The sequence below is a fragment of the Ovis canadensis genome, chromosome 2 (genome assembly GCF_042477335.2).
Source record: "Ovis canadensis isolate MfBH-ARS-UI-01 breed Bighorn chromosome 2, ARS-UI_OviCan_v2, whole genome shotgun sequence".
In the NCBI taxonomy this organism is placed as follows: domain Eukaryota; kingdom Metazoa; phylum Chordata; class Mammalia; order Artiodactyla; family Bovidae; genus Ovis; species Ovis canadensis.
The window spans coordinates 243,689,968-243,709,470 of NC_091246.1; the positions used below are offsets into that span (position 1 = coordinate 243,689,968).

Here is a 19,503-nt window from a genome sequence, read left to right on the forward strand (position 1 = left end):
AAAATTGAGCACCAAAGAATTGATGCTTTTGAACTGTGGTGTTGGAAGACTCTTGAGAGTCCCTTGGACTGCAAGGAGACCCAATCAGTCCATCCTAAAGGAGATCAATCCTGAATATTCATTGAAGGACTGATGCTGAAGCTGAAACTCCAATACTTTAGCCACCTGATGTGAAGAACTGACTCATTTGAAAAGACCCTGATGCTGGGAAAGATTGAGGGCAGGAGGAGAAAGAGACGACAGAGGATAAGATAGTTGGATGGCATCACCAACTTGATGGACATGAGTTTGAGTAAACTCTGGGAGTTGGTGATGGACAGGGAAGCCTGGCATGCTGCAGCCCATGGGATCTCAAAAGAGTCAAACGCGATTGAACAACTGAACTGAACTGACTCTTCACTGGGCTGTGTGACCTTGGACATGTCACTCACCCTCTCTTGGCCTGTTACTTTATCTTTACAGTACAGAAAGCAGTTCATTCAAGATCTCTGGATTCTGGCACTTGACCCCATGTTGTAGACAGAACTGGCACCAGTTCAGGGTTGCAGTGTGGGGGTCGGAGAAACTGGACTGTATGATCTGAGAGTCTGAGAGCCGCTCTCTGCGGGATCAGGGTGACTGATAGGTAGATGGACAGATAGAGAGTCCCCACTGGTCCCTGGCTCTTTTGGCACAAAGGATGGGAGGATGCCTGGCTGGGCATGCTGCCAACACCAGGGCTCCCCTGACCAAGGGGCCTTGCCCACAGGATTCTCACCTTAAGAATCCCAGACTCCAGAGGGGCCAGCGCTACCCCCATCCCCAGTGCCGTGGCACTCCCTGGCTCATCTGCAGTGTGACTTGTCACCCAATGGAGGTGCCACACCCCTGCTGTTTCGGTGGCAAGGACTCCTAGCCGTCTCCCGGCATCCATTTCCCAGCCTCCCTTGGAGCTGAGTGTGGCCATATTCCTAGTTCTGACCAGTGGGAAAGAAGCATTCCATTCTCCCTGGTTGGTTTGCAGACTCAGGACAGGGGATATTGAGCATCTTCAACTATGAAGATAGGGAGGGTGCTGTACCCTAATGATGATAGAGCAAAAAGATGGACGGAGCCTGGGTCTCTAACTCTGCTGGTGGGGGGGGGGGGTCTCCTTATTGATGCTGCACAGCTAGTGCCCCAGCTGTAAAGAGAAATACATGTTTGACTTGCTTAAAATCTTTGTTCTTAACTTCTGCTCTAGCAACATCAGCAGCTTCCTTGTTCGGTCATTGAAATAAGACAATCATATGACTGCTGCTACTGCTGCTAAGTCGCTTCAGTCGTGTCCGACTCTGTGCGACCCCATAGACGGCAGCCTACCAGGCTCCCCCGTCCCTGGGATTCTCCAGGCAAGAACACTGGAATGGGTTGCCATTTCCTTCTCCAATGCATGAAAGTGAAAAGTGAAAGTGAAGTTGCTCAGTCGTGTCCAACTCTTCGCAACCCCATGGACTGCAGCCCACCAGGCTCCTCCGTCCATGGGATTTTCCAGGCAAGAGTACTGGAGTGGGGTGCCATTGCCTAGCTACTATTTAACAAATGCTTACTGCACCAGGTGTATTAGTCAGCTTTCACTAGGTTACGCTGCAGTAACAAATTAGTGGAATCCCAGTGATGTACAACAAACACACGCTTCCTGATAGTGTTACATGTTGGCGGTGTGAGTTGTCTGCAGCCCTGCTCCACTCGAAGACATGCCTCCCTGAACAGTGCTGCTGTTCCTAACTTCCAAGGGAGGAGGGAGAACATGTAGGCGTGATTTTCTTGGGTGAGGTTTCTTGCTCTGAGTTTCCTACTGTGACCTGTCTGCTGTGAGCCCTCCAGAGGGAACAGAGGGAAAAAAGATCTTCGCTGGGAACCTCCTTTGCTGAGCACACGTCATGGCTGAGGCCATGGGTGGCAAATAGGTGCCCAAGGTCACATTTCTGGCCAGCAGGAAATCTTGCTAGGAGATCACTCAACTCCCAAGGCCCCATCTCTCTCCCCTAGCCTGGCAGTCAGGACCTAGCAGCCTCCCCCAGGCTTCAGAGAGAATCTACATTTCTAGCCCCTATTCAATCCAACCTCCTGACCAGTTTCCCATTTCTAGTCCTTAGCTCATTGGACCAAAGAGACTCCTGATCCAAGCTGAGCCAATCTGAATATTCAAGAAATTGAAAAGGGACACAGAAGATGAGATAGAATATTGGAACTAAATTAATAGCAATAGAAATAGTAACAGTGAAAATAATGGCAGCTAAGGTGTATCAGGCGCTTCTGGGTAGGATCTGTGAGTGCTTGACAAGTATGAAATCCTGGTAACTGGCGGTAGTCAGATGAAGTGATCTGAGTCTCAGAGAGGGGAAAGGACTGCCCTGAGGTTATCTGGGCACGCATACCTCTGTCTCCCCTGGGATTAACTTCTTGAACAGGGCATTCCAGGATCTTCAAGACCTGGTACCAGATCCCCTTCTACCCCAACCCCCCCCCCCTTCCCCCAGCTTTCTCCAAATGACTCACAATTCCTTTCCTTCCCACCTCCACGCCTCTGCCCTTGCAGTGACTTCTGCCTGATCTTCTCCAAATACCTCCTCTTCCAGAAAGGCTCTATCATCTCTCTCCTCCACTGCAGATGCCCTGGGCCCCCAGCGCTGGACACAACCCAGAGACCACAAGCGGCGCCCCCTCTGTGTGTCCATCTGCCCTGCAGATTGGCCTCCTTAAGGGCAGGGCCCGCTTCAGGTGGGTACCGGGAGCTGAGCCCTCTTGTGCCTGTCCCACTTCATTCTCTGGGAGCGGGGGATTATGTTTATATCACAACACCACTTTACAGAGAGTGAAAGGGAAGGCTCGGGAGCACAGAGTGGCCTCCCCTGGGTCACACAGCCTGGTAAGTGGCCGAGCCACAGTTCCAGCCTCAGTCTCAGATGCCTAGGTCTGGGCCCTGATCTAAATCACTTCCTTCTCTAACTTCCTTCACTCCTGCCTCTGAAAAAGGAGGCGAGGAGGGTCCCAGGGCAGGGGTGAAGCAAGGGAACTGGGAGGGGTCTGGGTGGGCGGAGGCCAAAGCAGTTGGCTTCTAAAACAGAACCATAGGGCCTGGGAGATGGGGACTGCTGCTTCCAGACACTTTTCCCCGGGCTTCCTGGGGCCTCATCTCCTTCCGCAGGTGGTAAGTTTCCCCACCTGCTCCTGGGTCAGCCCCAGCTCCGTATCATGCCACTGCTCTTGGAGAAACAATTCAGGTTCCACACCGACAGTCTGTAAAGTCCTCTCCCAGGTACACAGGGATCCAGCCTCTCCTCTGTTTTCAGACCTCCAAGGGCTCGCAGTGCCAGGGGCTGAGCCCCAGATTTTGAGTCTCCTGTTTGAGGTGCTCTGTAGTCTGGCACTGACCCCGTTTCATGCCATGCTCTGCTCCCCTCTAGCACGTGACTCCCACCCATGCCTCCAGATTGCCTGCCTGCTCGCCTGGAATGTCTCCCCGTTCTGCAGCCAGAAAAATACTCTGACCCTGAGATCCAGCGGGAGAACTCCTCCTCCATGAAGTCCTCCCTGCTGCGTGCCCCCAACATGGGGTCAGCTGCTGCTTCCTCAACTTTTGGTGGCTGGTCTTTTTACCACCCCCACAAGAAACATCTGGATCGGGCCCAGGGTTGATGTCTCTCTGGTCCCCAACAGCCAGCCCAGAGGAGGAGGCTAAGGAGACACAATCGCTAGCCTCAGCTTCACATTTTATTGGTGTAAGAACCGCTAAAGGCCAGAAAAACTAGCATGGGGCTCCATCCTCATCGTAGCCCTTTGGGGTCATTCCAGCCATTGTCCCCACTTTGCAGAGGAGGGAAGAGAGGCAGAAAGCAAGGAGCCGATTGGGCCACAGTCACGGGACTAGTGGGAAGTTATATAACATCGTGGTTAAATCCGGTCCCCAGCTGTGCCACCAACCGCCGTGTGACCACAGGCAAGCCTGGATCTCACTGTCCCTGTCTCTGTACGTGTTGGCAAGGGGTGATGACAATGCCTCACTCTCACAGCTGCCTGGCACACTTAGGGAGGTAATGGGTATGAAGGGCCCGGCAGCAGGGAGCTCTGCGCGATGGTGGTGTTCCTGCTGTTGTCTCTCTGTCTAGGGGCTCAGGTAGGAGGCTGGCTTCATCCTGTCCTCCCAGGGAGGGGGTCTCAGCTCCCTGCCCTTCCGGTGTCACCCCTGCCCCTCTCTGGACTGCGGAGGGCAGCAGAGATGGGGAGCTGGTTCTGCCTGTGGCCCCGAGACACCTGGTGAGAAGCCCAGCTTGCCCAGCTCAGAGCTTCCCTGGGTGGGAGGAAACGGCTTTGGGGTCAATATCCCAGAGCCCTCTAAGGCCTTGAGCCCCAGTGGGACCTGTGACTCTGGGGCCTTGAAACCCAGCTCGCTATTTACCAGCCGGGTCACCCTGGTCAAGGCCCCGCCCCTCTGGGGCTGTTGGTGTCCATTCTTATAACAGGGGGCCTCGGGACTGGGCTTCTGGACTCTACTTACCCATCAGTTCTCACTGAACGGGCAGCGCAGCCCTTTCCTCCCTGGGAAGGTCATGCGACACAGGCAGGGGCTGTGACCTGGCTGAGGGCACCCAGCAAATGACTGAGCAGCGTAATCAAACCTGGGCTCAGAGCCAGGCTTCCACTCTGAACCGGGGTTCTGGATTCTTAGTTGAGGCTGTGGTTCCGGTGAGGGTTGTGGGGAGGGGGAGCCCACTGGCACAGGGCTGTGAAGGTTTTAGACACCTCTGGGGCTCGGGCAAGAAATCCAGGGCAGACTAGCCCCAGGCAGATGCACTGTTCTAGAAATGATACTGAGAGAAGATGGATTCCCAGGTCCTGCCAATGTGTGGCCCCAGGGTGGGGCTGGGACACGCAGGTGTCACAGGTCGCTTCCTCCCCATGGTGGCTTCTGGAAAGCACCTGGAGCCTCAGTTAGGCAGGGACCTCAGGGTCAACCGTGTCTGTTTCTCGGCCTTCACGAGGGTCAGTGTAGCCCGCTGAGCACTGTGGTCCCTAGGGGACAGCTCACCCAGGCCCCTCCTGGTTCAGAAGTGGAGGGGTCCAGGTGACGCAAGGCCAGGGTACAATTTGAGATCAGTGTCCCAATATTGAGACACTGGCTGTCTACACACCTGCACACCAGGGCTAAGCCATCAATGGACTTCCCTCTGTGGAGGGTCGGGGGGCACCAGTGTGACTGCGTGTCTGTGGGCATGTCTCTTTGCTCCTCTGAACCTCATCTGCAAAGTGGGCATAATATTGACCTCCCTGAGCCTTCAAGAGAATTGAAAGGGGTTGTGTCCAAGAAGAGGGGCCCTTTTCTCCCCAGCCACCCCAAATGACCAGAGAAAGTTTCTCTGACCCACAAACATTGTCTTTGGGGTCTGACGCCCACGGGCAAAGGGGGAGCAGCTATTCAGTGGATGACCGCTTTGTGCCAGGGGCTGAGGACGTGGACTCTAACCTTCAAAACAACACTGGGAGTATTACTCCCCACTTTTTTACAGATGGGGAAACAGAGTTTTATTTTGTTTTGTTTTGCTTTTTACCTCCTGTTGCCTGAAATGGGCCCCAGGGGTAGAAATTAGGAGGGGCCCAGTGGTGGGGGAGATGGGCCAGTTGAGGGCCAGTTGAGGTCCAGTGGTGGGCAGGCACTGAGCTGGGCACAGGGATGAGCAAGACAAGCCGAGTCCTGCCCCTTAGAGCTCACGGCCACAGAGGACACAGACAGGAAATAGACTCAGTTCCCAAACACTGATTCCAATTCATCCATGTGGAGTGCTGCTGCAGGGAGTCTTCTGTGTGTGTGTAGGTGGTGGGGGTGGGGAGAGGGAACAGAAGGGTAGAGCTTGGTCTGGGCTGGGCTAGGGCCCAGGGGAAGCCCAGCGAAGGTCTGAAGGATGAGTAGCAGGCAAGGGGACAACCAGGGGCGTGGGAGCTCCCAACAGAGGGCAAGGCACGTGCCAAACTCCGAAAGCCAGAACGCAGAGGATCTGGGGATGGAAACAAGCTCAGCTACCCAGGAGGCAGGCGTGAGAGGGGCAGGGCTGGTTTGTGGAAGGAAGAGGGATCTAAACTCAACTCCCGTATTCTTGCCTGGAAAATCCCATGGACAGAGTAGCCTGGCGGGCTACAGTCCATAGGGTTGCAAAGAGTCGGACACAACCGAAGCGACTCAGCACGCAGCACACAAACTACACTTGGAAAAAAACTGGGGAGCCCCCTGAGGGCTTGAAGCAGGGAGTGAGTGAGGAGTTCAGATTCACCCACCTCTGAGACCTGGATTCATCTCATCCTGAGTAGAAAGGTGCTTGGTGCCCACCTGCGGAGGAGCAAGGCCTGGCCTGCAGCAGGACAGGGGCACTGGGGCACTAATTCAAGATCCCTGGACCAGGGTCCACAGGGGCTTGATGGATTAGACAGAACTGGGAGAGGAAGGCGCCCCAGTTGACCCCTGAAGTATCTGCCCTTAGGCTGGGTGATGGGTCCATTCACAAAGTGAGAAGACGGGAAAGAGCAGGAACCGACTGCTCCCCGCGTTCCAGGCAGATGGCTGGCTGCTGGAAGCGGGGTTCCTCCTGGGGCTTAGGATGGAAGAAGCCCCAGCACTGAGGAGGGCAGAGTCCTGAGGAGGGCAGAAGGCGGGAGGAACAGGTGGTAAACGGCGGGGCAGGCGGGGCAGGCGGGGCAGCGGGACGAGGCCCTGGAGACCCCGGGTTGGCCTCCGAAGTTGGTGACCCAATGAGCCAAGAGGGGCGACGGGGTCGGATGGGCCTTGGGGAAACGCTGAGAGGGCGGAGGTGGGGTCCGTGTGTGAGGAGCGGACCGAGGGCGAGACGAAAGGTCCTCCTGCGGAGCAAGAAGCGGGAGGAGGCAAGAAGAAGGCTGCGGCCCCGGCGGAGCGCCGGCCACAGCCCAGACGCGAGCTCTGGCCGCAGCAGCCTCGCGGCCCAAGCGGGCGGCAGGAAGGCGGTCTCGGACCCGCAGGGATGTGGCTCCGGGAAGCCTCGCCCCCTTGCGGCCTCCTCGGGACCCAGGCCTCGGCGCGGTCGGCCCACCGGGGGAGGCCCCGCCCCCGGCAGTGGCCTCGGACTCTCCCGAGGATGCTCGGTCGCCGGTGGCGGGGCGAGGCGGCTTCCGGGGCGCCTACGCCACCCCTGGTCTCCTCGGCCGAGCTAGAGGACGGGAGCCTGGGTTCGAGGCCCAGTTGTGCAGTGTGGCTCCGGGACCCCGTCAACTTGGGGGCCCCGAGTTCCCCCGCCTGGCCCCCCGGCGCACAGCCGGGTCTCATTACTGCCCATCCCCCTTCACGAGCGCCCCGCGGGCCGGGGGGTCTCGGCGACCCGGGGGAGGGGCGGGTTATAATCAATCCCAGGCCGGAAATTCCTCCCGAGGGGCCCTAGCTGGGCTGCGGGAGTGGGGTTGGGGGGCGGCCGGCGCGGAGGCTGGCAATTTGCCCGTACCTCCCCGCCCCCTCCTCCTCCGCCCCCCGCATCATGGAAACTGGGCCGCCGGCCGACCCCCTGGCTCCGCGCCACATTCTTGCCTCTGGGGGCGGGCGGGACACGAAGGCCGGGCAGCCCCCTGTGGGCCGGTCCGCGCGGGGCGCCGCGGATTTCCGAACCCGCCTCCTGATTTGAGACGAGCACCGTCTCCCCACTCCCGCTAGGCAGCATCTTCTTCGGGAAGGCTAGGGAGGCCGGCGACGCTGCATCCGATTCCCTCGGCTCTGAGAATCCGGTTCTTCTCTATTTACCCTCCCCGCCAACGTGATTGGAGCAGGGCATGGCCACCGACTCCAGTATCCTGCCTGGAGAATCTCAAGGATAGAGAAGCCTGGCGGGCTAGAGTCCATGGGGGTCCCAAAGAGTCAGACACGACTTAGCAACTAAACAGCAAAGTGATTCCTCTTCCGAGCGCTCGGAGGCGTACCCCGGGCTGTGCCCCTCTAGTGTGCCCCGCCCTTGACGCCGGATTTTCGCCCCTCGGCATCTTGTGAAGCAGAGACCATCACACCCATTTTACAGGTGAAGACTGTGAGGTTCAGATGCAGGAAGGTTCAGATAGTACGGTCGGGCGGAGCGGGAACTCTGGCCGCCTCCTCGGGAAGCGCCTCGAACGGCGCTTGGCACCTGTGGGCTCTCAGTTGCCCGAGGGTCCTCTCCGGGGCGCCTGGAAGGGACGGATTGTGCGAGGCGGGGGAGGGCGTGCGGCTTCAATCCTGGGTCTGCTCGCTCCGGCTGCGGGGCGAGGCAGGGGTTTCAGTCTTCCCACGTGGGGAGGGCACCCTCCCAGGCCTTCTGAAAGACGTCAGCCGGGGACTTGGGGCCCTCGGATCCTCCGAGTCACCGAGCGCGCACACAGCTCTTACCTTCGAGCCTCAGCCTTGAGACTCGCTGCCTCCTTCCAGCCTTGGGGCCGGGCAGGACACTGGCTGGACACCGGCCGAACTGGCCCGGGGGCTCCCGGTGGGCGGGGCGGGGGCGGGGCCGGACCGGGGCGGGACCGGGCCAGGGGGCGGGACCGGGCGCCAAGAGTCCACGGAGACCGCGGCAGGGCTGCAGCCCAGGCGTGCGGACTCGGACCCGGACCCACTCCGGCGCTGAGCGCCAGGTGAGCGAAACTAGGGGCCTGGTGGGGCTCACCTCTCCACTTTCCCCAACTTTTTGTTTGGTCGCTCCCTCCAGAAAGGCCCTGGGGATGGGGAGGAGCCGGAGCGGGGTTCCCTTTTTTCCCGCGGCAGGAGTGTGGACGCGCGCAGAGGCGGGACCCCGGGCGTGTTAGGAATCCGGCCCCCAGCAACTTCCTGCGACCAGGGATCCTCGGACTGTGGCTCCAAGTTGCTGCCTCTCCCGGGGTCCCCAGCGTCGACTCACACCCTCCAAAATCTCAGTGTCTGAGCTTGTCCCCATCCCTCTCTCGGCAGGCCTCCGTTTCCTTCCCTACCCGCCAGGACCCGCGGGTGGCTCGAGAGTTGGGACGGGGGCGCCAGCTCTGGGCTGGGGCGGGGGTGGTCATTTCTCCAGTTTGGGGCTGGGGAAAGAGCTCCATACTCAGAGACCAGGCAGGGAACGGGCCTCCCCTCCTCCCAGGACGCTCCCAGGGCTGTGCCGAGAAGTGCCCGGGGTTAGGTCTTGTGTGGACCCCGCGTCCTGCGTGGCGTGCGCTGCGTGACCCCAGCAGACCCAGCCACCTCTCCGGGCCGTAGTTTCCCTCTGTGAACCCCAGGCCTTGGACGCGGAAGACGCCGGGCTCCATGCTAGGGCCTGGGCCTTCAGCGCTCCTGTCGGAGGCAGGGATGGGATGTCCTGCTTTGAGCTTTGGGGTGCGGATGGGGAGAGAGAAGGGTAACAAGCCCTCCTTCCTGGCGCCTCGGCTACGGGTTCCAGAGATGCAGCTGTTGGGAAACCAGACTGGGGCAGTCAGGACGCACCACTGGACAGCAAGGTCCTAACCCTCCTCTCCTGCGGGACCCGGAGCGCCTGGGCTGGGGCACCGTTTCCTCCCACACCCAGCCTTTCGTGGGGGCTACATCACACGTATCCCGGCTACTCCCGCCTGGCCCGGATTCAGTCCCTCAGGCCGCAGGCCGGGCCGCACCAGCAGCTGGGAAGGGCTTACACCGGGCGGCCCAGACCCTGGGGTGCAAGGGCGGTGCTGCTCTGGCCGGGACGCGGCCACTAAGGCCTCGGGCTGAGGAGGCCGGAAAGGAGGCCAGGCGGCGGGAAAGAGGGATGATTCATCCGGAGGAGCCCGAATTGGAAACGCTGCAGCCTGGGGAACAGTGTTGCCTGGGCCTACAGGAGAGCCAGGAGAGGAGCTCACCGGCAAGGCCCGGAGCCTGGCACCCACGGCCCCCTGCCTCCTGCCCGGACCGTGGATGGGCGGCTGGAGGAGGGGAAGGGGGCTCTTCGCGGAGTTTCAAAAAATCCTGTGCAAAGTCTGCCGCTGGTTTTGGTCTGAGCGGTCTTCTCGGAGTCTAGCTCAAGTCTGTCTTGCTGCAGCTTCAGTGCTGACTGAGGAGGTCTGGAAGAGGGGGCGGGCAGGAAGAGGCTGGAGTCCGTGACAACCCCCCCCCCCCACTTCCTCCGCTGCGGTACGTGTAGCGCAGTAGGGGGAAGGGGATCCGCCAGCGACCCCGGCGGACCCGGGCGGCCAAGTGCCCCCTCCCTCCTTTACTATATGGTGCAGCCACGTGCGGGGGTGAGCTCGATCGCGGGCGGGACTTACCCTGCAGACGCCGCTGCCGGGGTCCCCACGCCTCCCCGAGCCCGGGACCCGCAAGCTGGCCAAGAGGGCGCCGGCGGCCGGAGCCCCGCAGCCGAGGATGCGTCAAGGAGCTGCCCGCGACCCCCTCCCTCGTCTCCGCCCGCGGGCCCGGCCAACTCCGGCTTCTGCCGCGCGTCCCTGGCTCGGAGCTCCGCTGCGGAAAACCCGAGCGGGGGCGGCTCCCCGCCTCGCAGCCCGGGAAAATCCGTGGGTGGCCGCCAGGGATCTCCAAGCGTCCTGGGCGAGGCGGCCCCATCTTCCCTCCCGGATTGGGGCCCCCGACCTGGCGATCCGACCGTAGGCCCGTCGGTTCAGTCCCTGCCTCCCCACTTCTCTCCGCAGAGCGCCCAGACGGCGGCGAGATGACGGCCGGGAGCCCTGGAGACCGCGGGGAGGTGCGGAGGAGCCCCGAGGGCCGCGTCTCGCGCCTGGGCCGCCGCCTGGGCCGCCGCCGGCGCGCGCGCTCCCCTCCTGAACCCCTGCGGGTGCGGGCGCGGCTGCGGCTGCGCTCGCCGTCGGGGGCGTTCGCGGCGCTGGGGGCGCTCGTGGTCCTGGTGGGCATGGGCATCGCGGTGGCCGGCTACTGGCCCCACCGCGCCGGAGTCCCGGGACCCCGGGCTGCGAACGCCAGCGCGCCTCCCCTGAGCGAGCTGCGGCGCGAGGGTCGCGGCGCCGGCCGAGCTCACGGCCCGCACGAGCGGCTGAGACTCCTTGGGCCGGTGGTCATGGGCGTCGGCCTGTTCGTGTTCATCTGCGCCAACACGCTGCTCTACGAGAACCGCGACCTGGAGACGCGACGGCTTCGCCAGGGGGTGCTGCGGGCTCAGGCGCTGCGGCCCCCGGACGGCCCAGGGTGGGACTGCGCGCTCCTCCCCAGCCCCGGCCCCAGGACTCCCCGAGCCGCAGGCTGCGTGGAACCGGAAAGCTGGGACCTGTCCCCGCGTCGGGGTACCTCACCCGTCCCGTCAGTGCGGAGTCTGCGTTCAGAGCCAGCTAATCCTCGCTTGGGGTTACCTGCCCTGCTTAACAGCTACCCGCTGAAGGGCTCAGGGCTGCATCCACCTTGGGGTCCGCGGCCCCAGGCCGGTCATGTGATCATCACCGTGCAGCCCTCCGGCTCCTGCATCGAACATTCCAAGTCTTTGGATCTGGGCCTCGGAGAGCTCCTGCTGGGGGCCCCAGCGGCTCGGGACTGCGCTCACCGAAGCTGGCCACGGCTGGACCGCCTCAGTCTGGGGGGTTATGCCAAGTTGGGAGCAGGTGGGGACTTGGGGGCCCGGGTCTGAGGAGGAGGGGCACAGCCTGCTGTGAGGCTGCAGCGTGGACCGTGGCACAGCCCTAGGAGTCCTGATGTCTAGCAGAGGTTTCAGTCACATCCCAGCGCGGGGGATGGATGCTCCAGCCCCAACAGCTGCCAAGGCCTCCTGACTTGCATGTCGGCAAAGAAATGCCAACTGCACAAGGGCTCAAAAAGCTAGAGAGGATGTGTTTTAATGTGGACTCTGGAGACCATCATGACTCAGCCTCAGGAATTCCTTCAGCCTCCAAAAGTGGCCTTAGCCCTGGACAGATACCTGATAGGGCTGGAGGTCCAGGGATGCATCTGGTGGGTGTCTTGGCAGACCCCAAGTGGTGGGTGAGGATCCTCAGACCTGGAAGGTAGGTTGTGGTGTTACAGGCTGGGACAGGCTCCCTCCAAGGTGGCACTGGTGCTGGGGTTTGGGCCTCTGGGAAGATGGGCAACGCTGCAGAGTTGAGACCTTCCACTGCCATCTGGGACTGAGCCTTTAACTCCCACCACCTAAACCTCTTTCTCCCTCAGCCGTGCTGGGTACTACTGCCAATGCTTCTGTACTAGGGTCTGGCCCCTCCCCAAACAGGTCTGAGAAGCCCCCTTCCCTCCTTTGTCCTGTGGCCCATGCTGTGAAATCTTCCTCCAGGTGGCAAAAAGCATTTGCCAGTTCTCAGAAATCCTTTTATATGCTGAAGCACCCTTTTGGTCAGTGTGGACAGCCTTAGAAAATGGCTTGGATTTGGGTTTCCCTGACCCATGTAGGGGAAGAGAACTTTAAAAGTTGATCAATCTTCACAGAGTCAGGTTTTTTTTTTTTTTTCAGTTTATTGAAAAATGCAATACAAGAAGCAAGACCAAACAGTATCTAAACACTACTACCACTTCTCTTACTACAACAGGCCAAGATGGCAGACCTAAATATTGCCTATTTAATCTAAAGTTGTTGTCAATTTGATTCGGCTGCCATAGCTTCCTATTTTGTCGAGAAATGAAAACAGCTACTTGATATGATTCATAATTTTTTTTTTTTAATTTACAAAGCTCCTTCATTTTTGTCACCAAAATAAAACATTTGAGATTTGTAAAATCAGCCAGCCCGGGGACTGAGATACTGGGCAGGTATTTCCCATGAGCATTCCTTGGTGTTGGTCAGGCCGTAGCTCTGGCTCCATTTCCAAAGGTGGATTGCTGCCTCGCCACCCTTAGCTGCCCTGAAGAACACACGGCGGGGGCTGGAGGTGGGCAAAGACTCCCTGACAGGTCCCTGCAGCCAGGCTCTGTGGGCCCTCCGCTGATAAATTCAGGTCCTGCTTTGCGGGTGGGTGGGTGACAGAGACCTCACGTGGCTTGGAGGAAATCTTTATTACTCAAGTGGAATAAAAATCAAATTGCAGCGAGAGTTGGTACTGTGGTGTGTCTGAGTCACTTTAGGAAAATGGCCGCCAAGTTGTTGACCCTGGAAATGAACTCTTCTCCCCTCTTCACCGTTTCCACCTGGACAGTCTGTTTTTCTTCTCACGCACGCACGCACACAATTGCAAGAAGGAAAATAAAAAATTCAAACAACTGTCAAACCCCAAGTTCGGTAACCAGAGAGGGAGGAAGGTGAAAGAGGCTCAGAAGGACACCCCTCACGCTGGCTTGTCCATATCATGGCTTCGCAGTGCCGGCAGGGCATTGGAGATCTTCTGGTCCAGTTTATAGTCAGGGAAGCAGGGAGAAGTGGAGTGAGCTGGTAACAGACCGAGGGGAAGTTCAGGCCCCCGATGAGTGGCCCAGGACTGAGAAAGCAGCCACTCTGAGCGGGTATCATGGGATATAGGGGCATCAGATTCCTGACACACGTGCCCTGGCCTCTTCCTTTGCCCATCTCCATTCCACAGGTGTCAGCTCTGGGCTCCTGCAGCTCTTCCAAGCAGCAGAGCTGGCCACCGGCAAGCAAGCTCATCTGGCACACCTGCTTGATATGGGCTGGGTTTCCAACCTCGCCACCACTCCGGGCCACAAAGCCCTTGGCTTGGGCACTGCCCGGAAAGCCCCGTCGCTCCAGACCTATGCTCCCAGGCTGGAAGTCTGTTCCTGAGACAGGGCGCTCTCCTTCCCTCACGGCCAGTGACACATCCTACCTGAGCTCCTCCCTGTCCCTGCCCAGAGAGAGAACTACCTATGGGTTAGTAACAGTCTCAAGGAAGGACTCAGAGAAAAACGCACACATGTGAGATCAGTTCAAACCAACCGCGTCTGTCGAGACAAAGTTCAGCCAGTGCACTCCAGGCATGTGCTGCTGGGTCCCACTGTGGGGAGCCGAGGCTTGTTGCCGCCTCTGCTCCCCGCCCTGGAGCCCCCAGTGACAGGTGGGTGTGACCCACTGTCCACCTCAGGGAGCTGACCTTCTGTCCTAGACTTAGGATTCTAAGACCATGTAGGCAGATCTGTCTGTGGGAATCGAGCTGGAAGATTAGAGAAGGCCTACTGAATAAAAATGACCCCCCCCAAATCTTTACCAGGAATAGTGGAACTGGGGACATCAGTTCCTTATTTTCAAAAACAAACAAAAAGAAACCTTAAACCCACCACAAAAATCAAGTCACAAAACCGGACAGACCTCAGATGGCAGGTGGGAATGAGCAGAGCTGGTGTTTGTGCCCCTTTGTCAAGGGGGGTTTTGTGGGGAGGAAGGCCCGTGAAAGCCATTCCCCTGCTCCAGAAAGGATAATCTGAAAGCAGGTGCCGTTGGTGAGGAGTAAGGTCATGGACCACAATCGCCTGCTGGGTTACACTCCTTGTCACCCAAGGATTAGAGAGAGAGGCCCAGGGATGGTCTCCTGGAAATACGTCCGAGCAGATCCGGCTGAGGCAAACCCCACCATGCCCCCATGTCAAGTGCACGTTCCCAGAACTAGAAAACCTTGAAAAAAAAAATCTCATCAGCTTGCTTTGTCCACATCACCAGTAAAAATGTGCCGTCAGTGCTTCTGGCCCAAAGTGCCTATTTTTCCGTGAGTTCTGGTCTCCTGAGATGGGAGGTGGCAGGGGAGCGCTTAGCTGAGCCACTGCTTCTGATGAGGTAAGAGGGGAGGGAGGGTGGGAAGGTGAAGGCCACGGATATGGTCAAACATTCACAGCATCAGATATGTCTGAAGCAACGTCTTATGTCTTTGATCTAAAGAGGCTCCAAAGAGAAAGAGCAGGGGAGAGGAAGGGAAACAGCGCTGCATTCTGAGCAGAGTCTCCGCCTCAGCAAAGGGACGGGGGGGGGGGGGGGGGGGGGGGGGGCGGACACTCGCTTAGGGCCTGCGCCTTAGGGCAGCTGCCCTGCCTGACATTCTGGTAAGGGGACATCACTGGCTCTGAGGAAGGGCTGGTTCATGAAGCTTCTGCAGTCGTTTACAGACTATAGACTAGGGGAGGATCGGGGAGGCCCCAGTAAGCTGGCTCTGTCCCCCCAACAGCTGACAGTGTCACTGGAGGATTTCCAGAGTGCTATGGACCTGTCAGTCTAAGTGGGGAGAGGCTGGTCTGAAGGGGTTCCAAACCACCCCATTTAAAAAAAAAAAAAGCTCTTTAAAAACAGTCCATAGAGTGAAAAGTTGCACAATTTCTTGTATCACAATATAGAAAAAGGTATTCAAAAGGATCAGTGATGTCTAGAAGACTTTCTTGGTATAAACTCCAGATAGAAAAAGAAATTGATTTTCTGGTGGTTTAGAATCAATCATCTTAAAAGTGAAGTCTAACTATTGCTGGTTAGCTTCTTTATCATTCCGCTGGTTTTTCTCTGGGATGGCAGACGGGCAGGGGGTGGGGGGTTGAGGGGAGAGGGTGGGAGAATTCCTAGAGGAAAGAAAGAAGCAAAGTTTAAAAATCTTGCAAAGGAGACTTCCTCATCCCCCTGCCAAGTTCTTGAGGCCACAGGTGACAATCAAGGCCTGAGTGGGTTTTACAGGGCCCTGTCCTACCTGGTGGCTTCTTCAAATTATTTGTAAACTACTTTTAGGCATGGATTTATCTGGAACCCTGGCTCCCCAAAAGTCAGCTACCCTGCTTCCAACTCTCTAGTCTGGCCCCAGGGCTTCAGCCATCTCTCTCCTACCCCCGAAAAAGCCTCATTTCAGGACAACTAGTCCTGCTTTTCTTGGTTTTGTTCTCTTCCTCTGACCTCCCAGGACTAGACTCAGAGAGCCCTGTGACAGCAGAGAACACAGTAGCAGGGAGAAAGGGAGGTGGGGAAGCAAGAGGGTGAGGGATGATTCAAGAGGTGGGTGGGGTTTACATCCACGCATGGAGAATCTCTTCCAACCCATCACTGACGGGACTGCTGGGGCAGGAGGACACCTAGCAGCTTTAGTTGGGCGCCAGGGACTTAACAACCTCCCACACCCTCCTCCTCGGCCTTCCTCCGCCTTCAGTTGATCAAGTGCCGGTGTGGACCCCTCTGGAGGGATAGGTCTGCCCCCCAAGAACAGCCCCTACCTGAGATCACTCCTCAGAGATTTCGGTTTCCTGATGGACGACCACCTTGGTCACTGACATGTCTGGGTGCTGCTCCTTTGCCTCCTTGATGGCCTGTACCAGGACCTGAGGAAGACAGAAACGATGCCCATCAGACAGAAAGCAGCCTGGCTAGTGACGAAGGAAAGGGTCACGGGACCCCACTTCTCTGGCAAGTTCAACCTTGCTGTCTGTGGAACCAGGGCTGCGGGTAGGCTGAGCCACACTGACGATGGCTGAACCAATCCCGTGCTGCTTAGGGAGGGTGCTGGACTAAAACACCGACATGGGGAAAGCTAAGAGCTGTCTTCAGGAAGTCAGGGAGGACTTCAGAGGTGACAGCCTGGGTGGGTCTGGGAGGATTCACTCAAGACAGGGCGTCTAAAGAACAAAGCAGAAGCTGTGCTCAGCGCAGGGTGACCGGGAAGCTCAGGACAGGAGAAGATAATGAAGCAGGACACAAGAAGGAAGAGATGTCTCTGGCTGAAGTAGAGAAAGGAAAGGAAGCAAGAGTGGGAGGGTGTGCGACATGCCATTACTTACTATTATTTCTTGACCTTCACAACAACTCGATGAATCAAGGTAGTATCCTTAATTCCATTTGATAGAACCAAGGTTCAATGGTTAAAATGCTTAATGTTTCAGAGCTAGTAAGTAATATAAAGGGGATTTTCACTGAAGTCTATCAGACTTTCCCCTTTACCAGACTGTTTTTCAGCTTCAGCAGGAGGTGGAAGGGCATGATGACCCTATTTTAGTCTCTGGAGGAGTTTTGATCATTTTAGGAAATCAAAAGGAGCAGATGAAAAGTTAAAGAAGAGTAATGACACCACTGGGCTTCCCTGGAGGCTCAGCGGTAAAGAATCCACCTGTGATGCAGAAGACACAAGAGACCCAGGCTCAGTCCCTAAGTCAGGAAGATCCCCTGGAGGAGGGCATGGCAACCCATTCCAGTATTCTGGCCTGGAGAATCCCATGAACAGAGGAGCCTGGGCTACAGTCCACAGAGTCGCAGAGAGTCAGACACGACAGAAGTGACCAAGCATGCACGCACGCACAACGACACCGCTACTCCCCTTGGGCTGCAAGTCTCTGAGCCTCAAGCTCAGAGCACCCCAAGGTGGAAGAGCCCACTACACCCTTTGGGGGACGGCGGCATGGGATTCTCAGAGACAGCCTGTGCCCCACCCTACCGCCCACCAGAGAGGGCTCGAGCTAGATTTGACTGGCTGATTGTTGAATCTGGCTCTTAAGACTACCCGTAGGAGGGATGGGAAGAAGGGAAAGCCCTCTTTTGGTCTCCTGACTCCATGAAAGCCATTCCTGGAACTGCTACCCCTACAGAGCCCTGCTCATCCCCACTCATCCTGTTTGCTCAACCAAGGCCCCGCCCACGCCCTCTCTCTGGTTCCTCTGGTCTGCACCTGCTCTCTCTGACAGCCTGCATCTTCTTCAAGAGCCCCCTCCCCATCCAGAGCCCGCCATGTCTTATTCCTGCCACGTGTCCCCGTGTCTCAGGGACTGGAGGACAACCAAGCACCGCTCTGAGCTAGCAAGTTGCACGTGTTCCTTTGTCACAATAACCTGAAAGAAACCTACGATTATTTTTGTTTTACAGATGGCAAACTACAGAAGAGAAGTCAAAGAACTCGCTCAAAGACATATAACCAGCAAGTTACAGAGTCAGGATTCAAGCCGGGTCTGTCTCACAGCAAAGCCAAAGCTCCTTCCCAGGCCGTCTAGCACAGACTAAGTAGGTGGCAGGGGCTCAGAACACATCGGGCCGCGTGGGTGGATGCAGGCTGGTAGTGCGGCAGGATCCCCTGAGCTGGGGCAAACCGGCTGCCAGGGCTCCCACCTGGGCTTCTGCAGCCTCGCTGCTGGGACCCTCAGTCCAGTGTTCTTAGCTGTAAGTCTCAACCCTGCTACCAAGGGAACGGCCAGCACTGCAGCTCAGTGTTGTTTTTTTTTGAGGCACTCAGCATATCAGCATAAAGGCCACAGAACTATGGCTCCAGCGCTCCTGTCAATGATTCCAGAAGCATTTGCATGCAGTCTCTTCCACCCCCTCTTCTCTGCAGCTTTACTGTTCTAACTTCAGCTCCCAGAGAATTGGGAACATTAATCCTGACCTTATTACTTGCTAATTGCTTCAAGCACACAATTAGCACCTAATTAACATAAAAGCATAGAATTTTAGCACTCACAAGGGCCCAGAAATGATCTAGATCAACCTACTCTCTTTTAGGAGAAGAAACAACCAACCAAAAAAAAAAAAAAATCAGAGGGAAAGTGATTTGCCCAAGGTCACACAACAAGTTCGTGATAGGCCTGGGAAGAAAGCAGGTTCCAAGTCTCCTGAGTCCCAGCCTCTCACATGGTGTCCCTGCTCGCCGGCCCCTCCCAGTGCAGAGACCACAGGCTGGTCTGATCACCTCTACTGCCTCCAGCACAGGTTACAGGATCCCCCCTGAACAGCAGCAGTGTTTCCATTTGCTTGGAGTCCACCGCTTGCCACACGATGTACATGTGTATCTCACTCGATTCTCACAACATCCTTGAAGGAAGATCTAGCTTATAGATGAGGAAACAGAGGCTGACGGAATTAGAGCTAAAATCTGGTAAGAACTAGGATCCGAGCTCAAGTCTTTTTGAGTCTACAGCCCATGTTCCTTTCATCCCACTTTGCTGCTTCCTCAATCTGCGGCACCCCCTCCCCACCCCCCACAGGTCTCCTGATCTGATTCCCTTTGTCCTCCTTCTTAATTGAGGGCTGGAGAAGCTGAGGGGGCTCTCTGAAGATAAAGCTGTTGTCTTGTGCAAGCCAACTCTGGTATCCATCGGTCAACCCACTGGGAAACCTTCCCACATTCAGAATCTCCTTGGCATTCCCACCTGATCGTGGTCAATATCCGCATCTCCTGTGATCACAATTCTCTTTTCAATCCGGGTCTCTGAAATCCCACCTTTTACAGTCTGAAACCAAAGAGAAAAGTTATCATGTAAGAAAGAAATAAAGGAAGGAAGGGAGGAAAGAAGGAAAGGAGGAAGGAAGGAAGAAAAGAAAAATCCAAACAGCAAAACAAATAACAGCAAGCAATCAGTCTGAAAACTATACTCCAAATTTTAATCTGCTGTGGGGTACTGCATAGAATCGCATTCTCACACACTTGTTCACAATTCGGACTGGATCTGCTAAAATGAGCACACCTCTGTTCCTCTGTATTGCTAAAAATTCTTAATAAGCTAAACATAATTCTCTGTGTAAACAAAACAGGTGTTTCTTTTTGCTCTTTTCCTGTATATTTTGATTATTTTCAAGAGGAAAAAAAAATCAGAAGATTATAAACAAAAATGTCATGCAGCTTGAAACTAAGCTCTTTGTTTTAAAACAGTTTCCTATGACTAACGTCAAACGATCCTCAAAT

At 56.9% G+C, this 19,503-nt stretch overlaps 2 protein-coding genes across 29 annotated transcripts in view; one reads left to right on the forward strand and one right to left on the reverse strand.

Moving 5' to 3' along the window:
- Positions 1-7,699: 7,699 nt before the first annotated feature.
- Positions 7,700-12,983, forward strand: TMEM200B (transmembrane protein 200B). 2 transcript variants are annotated; one of them, XM_069578820.1, is made up of 2 exons: positions 7,700-8,048; positions 10,633-12,983. In XM_069578820.1, the coding sequence occupies exon 2, from the start codon at positions 10,653-10,655 to the stop codon at positions 11,574-11,576; it is 924 nt and encodes a 307-aa protein (XP_069434921.1). In that variant the 5' UTR covers positions 7,700-8,048; positions 10,633-10,652; the 3' UTR covers positions 11,577-12,983. The 2 variants fall into 2 exon arrangements, with proteins under 2 accessions (XP_069434921.1, XP_069434920.1); XM_069578819.1 differs by lacking the exon at positions 7,700-8,048 and adding an exon at positions 8,518-8,634.
- The window catches only part of EPB41 (erythrocyte membrane protein band 4.1), a 184,590-nt gene continuing 177,476 nt past the window's right edge, over positions 12,390-19,503 (reverse strand). For all 27 annotated transcript variants that reach the window (XM_069578801.1, XM_069578814.1, XM_069578817.1 and 24 more), the window contains 3 exons: positions 18,971-19,051; positions 16,058-16,162; positions 12,390-15,418 (listed from right to left, as the gene is read on the reverse strand). In XM_069578801.1, coding sequence (XP_069434902.1) covers positions 16,064-16,162; positions 18,971-19,051 — 180 coding nt within the window. In that variant the 3' untranslated portion in view covers positions 12,390-15,418; positions 16,058-16,063. The remainder of the gene's footprint in view (positions 15,419-16,057; positions 16,163-18,970; positions 19,052-19,503) is intronic.